Consider the following 8,040-nt stretch of genomic DNA (forward strand, 5'->3'; position numbering starts at 1 on the left):
TCATCACTGAGGTTTCAGGATGCTCTGAGAAGTTTAGGAGCATGCAAGACATGGTGTAGACAAGGTGTAGGAGGAAGGCTCCTTCCTTTTGTTCTCCTTCCAGCTCCTCCATCTCTCCTGCATTTATTATCACAGTGCTGCTGAGTTGTGGGACATTCCTCTACCCCTGGTTCTCTACATTGCCTCCTCCTTCAATGTAGGCAAAGTAGGATGGGTTTTTTTAACAAACCAGTCTTCTGAAGGTAACTATTGGCCTACTAATAAAGCCAGTTTTCCAAAATTTCACATGCACTTACCTTACTTGGCAGGTATGGTCCTGTTGGTAGCACAATCTGATTTGTCCTGAAAAGCCACCCTGAAGCACACTGGCAGTCCTCATCCTCCCCAGAACACAAACACAACTATCAGACTTCCCATTTGTATGGTACATTTACAGGCAGCCCATAAAAATCTTCAAATGCTGAACACATGCCAGGTTTGCATAGAGTCCACTGTCAATATTGCTGTTCCCTTCTAATCAGGCAAACGTAAACACAAACTCACAGACTTTCTAGAAACCTCCAAGCCATGTGCCCCCTGTATTATGAATCATAAGTCCTGTGTTAAACCTGAGCTCAGCTTACACAGTCTGATCACTCCCATGCTCTACTGCTGACTGTCCTCAGGCATGTTACCACCAATCCTGCCTAGTATTTGGGAAAATCCTGACTGGCCTGAGTACCACAGGGAATTAAGCAGTGTAGCAGTGCTTATCGCTGTTCACTGTACTAATAGAGACATTCTATCAAACTCTTCAGAAGTATTTTTGCCATTAATGACATGTCTTTATACACAAAATGTTTGTCTTTCCTTTTCTCCCCAGTGTTTTCTTTCCTTTTACCTTTAAATGTGTATGTATATGTGTATGCATACATATATATTTTATATAATGTCACCATTTAATAAATATACCTTTGTAGTTCCTCTGAACTAGTTCCTCTGTTCTGACACCACACTCCTGATCTGACAAAAATAAGCAGGTCTCTGTTCCAGACAGTCCTCTTAGCTTTATGTATGATCAAAAACATAATTTTGCTTTTCTACTTATGCTTATATATGCTTAAATATACTTATGCTTTTCTACTATAATTAATCTGTGTATCTACAGGTTTCTTAGCAAATTAAGTATTCCTAATTAATGAGAGAAGTATTCAACATATACTTGTTTTCCTAGCAGCCATTCAGTAAGAGCAAACAGAATTCAAAAGCTTTGGTATGAGGAAATCTATTTTGGTTACTCCTCCAATTCCTCTGTAATTTATGCTTTAAACAATTTATGAGTGAACAGCACATATTAGTATATGTAGGAGTAAGGACCAGTTCAATCAAATTTGTCTCGAGTTTTTCTCTCAGGATTGTAACTTTTTTTGTGGACCTGTTCAATCAATGAAAAGCAATTCTGCTGGCTTTAACACATCAGACCAGTTGACCAGTACATCAGACTCACACTAGCTTTTTTATGACTGGTTCTTTATGGTCATGGTGTTTACTTTTATTATTCTTTTATTCACCTATTTTTGCTGTAATTCTTATTTTCGGTATTTAAATAAAAGGTACTGTGAAAGTAAAAATAAGCAGCTCTTTGATCTTTTCAAAAAAGGTTTCTGTCAATCTTTCCAGATTTTGGTGGGAAAATGATAATGTTTTCACAGAAGCTCAAAGGCATGAACTCCAAAAACATTCACTGTCCCGCGTGATTTGTGACAACACAGGAATTTCTGAAGTGCCAGCAGATGCCTTTCAACTTGGAAAGTTTCCAAAGGATTTTAAGCACTGTAACAATATACCCGGGATGAATTTAGAAACTTGGCAAGAATTTTATCATGAAGGTAATCTAGTAGTTACCAATCTTTTCGGAGGGGAGAGTAAGGAGCAGTTTAAGTACTGACTTTGGTTGTGGAAGGTCTTGAGTTACTGGTCTGAATCAGACCTTTACTATTTCTATCACTTAGAAGTGGGATCATATAATCATAGAACTTTTTGGCTTGGAAGGAATCATTACAGGACATCTAGTCCAACCCACCTGCAATGTCCAGGGACATATTCAACTACATCAAATTGTTTAGAGCTCTGAATCCAAATGTTTCCAGGGATGAGGCATGCACCTCTCTGGGCAACTTGTGCCAGTGTTTCAGTACTCTTGTCAAAAATTTCTTCCTTATATTTAATCTAAATCAACTCTCTTTTAGTTTAAAAACATTACCCCTTGTGCTATTGCAACAGGTCCTGGTAAAAAAGTTTGTTCCAATCATTCTTGTAAGATTTGTTTAAATTGACAGGCTGCAATAAGGTCTCCCTGGAGACTTTTCTTCTCCGGGCTGCAACAACAACCCAACTCTCTCAACCTCTTTCTTCAAAGGAAAGGTGCTGCAGACCTCTGATTATCTGTGTTGCCGTACTCTGGACTTGATCCAGTAGGTCCATGACCTTCCTATGTTGTAATGCTAATTTTATGAAGATTATAAGTAAAACCTGTGATATTCAATATCAATTCTTTTCCAGAAATGAACAATTAGTCTTGAGTGAAAAATTTCACTGAAGTTAATATTTATAGCAGTAATGCAGAATACCATCCATTTGCAAGTCTAAGTTGGTAATTTTTTAAAAGCCTGTAATACAAACTTTCTATTTGTAGATGAACTATGTGGAACACCAAGAAGTGTGGAAAATGGTGATTTTGTATACTGTTCAGAATCTGGAAAATCTACAGTGACTTATACATGTCATTATGGATTTCAGTTACGAGGAGAAGAGCAATTAACCTGCACAAGCAATGGATGGACCTTTGAGGCTCCAGTTTGTATAGGTATATATAATAATAATAATAATAATTATTATTATTATTATTATTACTATTTATTTATTTCTGAATTTTCTAACAGCTAAAGTCCACCATAGCTCATCAGATGTGAATTCACTCCTATGCCTTCTTGTAGTTAGCATCCTGGGCTTACAGGTGCAATAACACAAAAATGTGAAACTCTCTCCAGAATTGCTGTTTCACTCTCTACCCATCCTGATTCAGCAATCAAGTTGATGATAAGAAAATGTCACTAAAAATTGCCCAATTAAACAAAAATCAAGTCTATTAACAACCATTCAGGAGGGAGGGGGGAGATAAAGGGAAGGAAAAAAGGCTGCAAATCAGAATTATACATTGCTTCCTCCTACATTCAGCATAAGAGCATGTCAGTGAGTTGTCATTTTCCTGGCATTGTTCCAATGGATGCTCTAGATAAAAGTTGAACTCTGCACCACTAGAGCATGTGTCATCCTAATAATTTTTGTAAAAGTGAAAAAAACAGTCTGTGAAGTGAATAAGTGAAATTAAGGAAACTAATAATCACTACAGGTACAACCTTCCCCTCCCAAATAGCTGTGAAAAGGTTTTCCAGAAGTTAATTACTTCTGCAGGTACAAAAGTAGATCAGATGAAAATTAGTAAAAATATATATTTCTGGCACATTTTCACAGGAACCTTTTCTGTTATTTTAATAATTCTTTCATCTTCTGTGTTTTTTTTGCCTTTTACTGTTTAGTAGAATAAGCTAGAAGGAGAATGTGGCAAACATTACAAGACTTTCACTCTTCATGCTGTGAAGAATGAATTCTCTCTCTTCAACATTTCAAATGTGTTTATAATGAGGGTGTGTGTACATATACTCATATATATATATGTATATATGTATGTGTGTGTATATATTCACACTCCTCTGCTTTATAAGAGCATGAGAGAAAAATAAACCCAAAAAGGCTATATTTCAGAATATATTATGGGTGGTGGTAAATTAATTTGAGTGCAAGTGCTGCAGCTCATCCACAATAAAGTCTGCTTATCAGTATTTTTGTGATAGCAGAATAGAAAGCTCTTCATTCTAATTGTATACCTGGTATGGAAAAAGTCAAATGAAATTTTCAGCTCTTTCCTTTATTCACATCCTATTTATCCACTGAATTCCTCCCACATAAATACCATATAAAGAAATAAAGATGTTAAATGAATTATAATAAAACCTTTTCAATAGATTAATGTTCTGGCAGGGAATGGAATAAATAAGTTAAACTAGTGAATCATTCCTTGTCCTAGTTTCTTTTAATATGTTCAGTAAAGTAAACAAAAGACTGTATATCTGCTATAGGAAAACAAGCTGCTGCATATATTAAAAAAAAATGCCTTTATTAAAGGAAAACCATCATAACCCACTTATGCAGATGCTACTTGAGTTTTACAGTAGAAAGCACTTTGTTCCATGCATGTCTGTGCAATATGTTCCCATTCTTTTAAATATTCAGCAAATTAGGGATAAATCAAGCAATATAATGAGGAGGATAGAGCTTAGCATTTCTGCAGATGGTTTCAAAATTATATGCTACTCTGGAAAGACAGAGTGGCTTGCTGGCAAAAGCATAGGATTCTGAGAGCTGTTAATTCCCTCTTACTAACTTGGGCTTTGACTGATATCATTTCTATTGATTCAGGAAGTAATTTAGTGTTAGAATATGCTACCTTCCTTTATATTAAGTGATGTCATACTCCTGATAACTCTTTGCTTTAGTAAACAACTGCTCTCTGAGGGTTGGCTAGTCAGATCTGACATGCACTGTTTAGTGATGAAGAAGTTATCTAGTTAGCACATAGCATGACTATGGATCTATAGAAGTTGAAGGAGCTCATTTAAATTACAGTGCAGGCAAAAGTGCAGGTTTTATTCCCAGATGATGATTAAGCCAGTGAGCATTAACTCAAAATACAGTTTTGAAAGGAGTAATAATCTGAAATCTTCATCCTAAACAACAGATTCTTTTCCTGCTTCAAAGACATGTTATGAATCTTATCTTTTCTTAAGGGTTCTGAAATTTTATATTTTTCCTGCATGTTAGTCTTTTGACTGTCTTAGCTGATAACTGTCTTTGGGCACAGCTACTTTTTTGTACTAAAATTTGAGAAAAGAAGGCTTGGTTCTATTTCCAATGATGGAAAGTGGTCTCAGTGACAACGCTAAACTTAGTAAAACCAGGTCAGTTTCTAATACTGATTAAAAATAAGAACTTGTATTGAAGTATCAGATCAAACATTGTGGTAGAGAATGAAAGGATAAAACCAAAAAGAGAAGACACTGCAGACTCAACTAGTAGGTCACATATGGGTTTGCAGTGCTTCACACAACCATTGGTCAGAGACATTAAACAAGCTGTCAGATATACAGAACCAATGGGAAACTACCTAAAATAGCATGGATACCACCTACTTTTAGTCAACTGAATTCAGTCATGCAAGTAAATATTACACAGAAAAAAGACACGTGTAAAAATATGAAAAGACCCCTTTCTTTCCCTCACTGGGTATTTTCCTGCACTGCTGTTTCTTATTTCATCACATAATAAGAAAGTGAAAGATCTTGAAAGGCCTCAAGAACAATATATGTATGTACATTTTCCAGTGGATAATTGTTCATCTGCTCAACATTCTGACAGGATATTGTCATTTTACAGAATTTATATAGCATCTAGAAACAACCATCCTTGCAGTGATATCACAAATTATGGTTAAAAATTTTGTAAACAAAGCTAACCTGAAAATTTGGCTCCTCAATGTCATGTCTAGAAGTGTACAGAACTGTGTCTGACTTAATATTTTCATTATCTCTATAGAGAATAGGATGAAAAATTTATAGAGGAAGTCAAATCTTAGGACACAAACACATGAGGACCTCTCACATTTAAGGCTTGCATTTTTGAAAATTCAGCCAATTGCCATTTGTAGCTTTTGGACTATGAGAACAACTTTTCTTTTTCATCATTTCCAGCTTTAAAACAAACAAAAAATCAAAATGAAACAACAACGACCCTCTTCTTTGTCCTTTAAACAGTAACAATACAGATTTTTATCAGTATCTGTCTCATTGAAAATGTACAATGCTTTTCATTTAGGAATCCTTGTAAAAAGTGTTTATGAGAAATTATTAATCCCTTTGTACTTTGTAATTATTATTGATCAGTGTGTCCTCATTTTGCAGACATCAATGAATGTGAAAATGAAATTAATCCACCATGCCCTCCTTCTGCTGTATGCATTAACACTAAGGGTAGCTACAAATGTCTCCCTGACTGATCCCTACAAGCTGGCAGGAGATGGAAGAACATGCTTTGGTAATGGTGAACCTACTGTCCATTAAAATGTTCTCTGTTCCACTTTACAATGCTGTAAAAACACATCAAATTGTGTTTTATTGAAGAGCTGTTAACATATGTGAAAAATCTCACAACCATGAGCATAAAGATACAGATTCTGTAAATCAAGGTGTTGAATAAATAATACCGGTACATAAATAAGCTTTTCATTTCTATTCCTATTGCATATAAACCACTAAGTATTTACTGACAGTGCATATGAGGATGGAATCAAATTTGTCTCAGCATCTCCTAGTCAGTATCTAAATTCAGCACCTAAATATTAACTAAGTTCCTTCCGACACCTTCCAAAACTGTCAACTCTTTCAGAGCAAGTAGAAATTATGCATTTCCTTGGGTTTTTCAACTTTTCAGCATTCAAGTAAGCTGTATGATAGAAGTTTAGGGGGAGTATGAGTGCAGTTGCCCACTGAAGCTGAGCAATACCTGTTCTGGGGAAAGCTGCATGAAAACCTACAATCCAAACTCAAGTGAATGGGTATTTGCTTTATCTAAGTGCCCAAGGGTAGCACATAACCTTTAAACCACTCAGATTTTGCATATAGAGTTCTGTACGCCACACAATCATAAGCACATTGAATCTCACTGATGGCACATTACTTTCTTCCTATTTCAGCAAATTCCTTGGTTATGATGTGGCATTACACTGTCCCTTATTATAAATTACTCTAAGAAAACAAAAAATGGTAATTCCCCAGCAAAAAAATACCAAGTTGCAAACATACAGATATTTTCAGATATGAGGTGCATCCAGTAAGTTTTCCAGATGTGTTTCAAGGTCACATGAGCATATCCCACCAGCGAGACCTCATTCCTCAAGTGACACCTTAAGTGAGGCCATGTGACTTCATCAAAGGTCTAGGAATGAAGTACAATGGGAAACTGCACTAACATAGCAGGCACACCAGTAGAGAAACCTCCCCAAGAGAAGGCTGCCAGAATGGACCAAGTACTCCCTTGCTGTAGTGAAAGCAAATGCAAATTTTCAGGGCCTAATTTTTATGGAATTAGACTAGACAGTAATAGTGGTAGCCATTTAGAGTTTCATCTGAATCAAAAAATAGAAAAAACACACCTTTTTTTTAGGTGTTTCTTAACTTTATTATTTACAGTTTGTTCCTTTATCCAAACAACCATGGTTACATTTATTTATTCCTCTAAATTCAGAGACAAAAATCTGCTTTCAGATTAATTTGATGTGGTTAAGTCACTGATGTTGAATGCAAGAAAGATAGCGTGAGGACACTGCACTGGCATATGGCTGCTGTTGCAGTGGATATGTGCTATGGACTTCCTGATCAGGAAGAAGTAGATGGGTCTTTCTTCAAACAACTGGAAGAATCTTTGTGTTCACAGACCCTGGCCCTCAGGGGGAATTTTACCCACAGTTATAAGGACAATACAGCAGGCCACATGCAATGTAGATTATTTTTGGAGAGCATTGACAGCTTCCTGACAAATGTTGATCAAGAAGACAAGGAAAGGTGCTCTATAGGACATAGTGCTTAAAAATGGAATCACAGAATTGTTGAGGTTGGAAGGAACCTCTGGAGTTCATCTTGCCCAATTCTTCTGTTCAAGTAGGATCACCTAAAGCCGGTTGTCCAGGATCATGTCCAGACAGCTTTTAAATCTCTCCAAGTGTGGAGACTCCGCAACCTCTCTTAGCAAACAGTAGCAGTGCTCACCTACCCTCCCAGTCACACTGTGTATCATTTTGTGCTCATTACCTCTTGTCCTGTCACTGGGCACCGCTGGAAAGAGCCCAGCTCCATCCTCTTTGCATCTTTCCTTCATATATTTAAACAA

General features: G+C 36.4%; 1 protein-coding gene across 1 annotated transcript in view; it reads left to right on the forward strand.

Annotated features, from left to right (window-relative positions):
• TPO (thyroid peroxidase) overlaps nt 1-6,215 on the forward strand; it is a 43,871-nt gene extending 37,656 nt beyond the window's left edge. The window contains 4 exon segments of the mRNA XM_005521932.2: nt 1,660-1,868; nt 2,675-2,845; nt 6,057-6,142; nt 6,144-6,215. Of these exon segments, the coding sequence (XP_005521989.2) occupies nt 1,660-1,868; nt 2,675-2,845; nt 6,057-6,142; nt 6,144-6,215 (538 nt within the window).
• The last annotated feature ends 1,825 nt before the right edge of the window (nt 6,216-8,040 follow it).

Source organism: Pseudopodoces humilis, chromosome 3 (assembly GCF_049639895.1).
Source record: "Pseudopodoces humilis isolate 2021_Gansu_Grassland_sample_001 chromosome 3, ASM4963989v1, whole genome shotgun sequence".
NCBI classification, from domain to species: Eukaryota; Metazoa; Chordata; class Aves; order Passeriformes; family Paridae; genus Pseudopodoces; species Pseudopodoces humilis.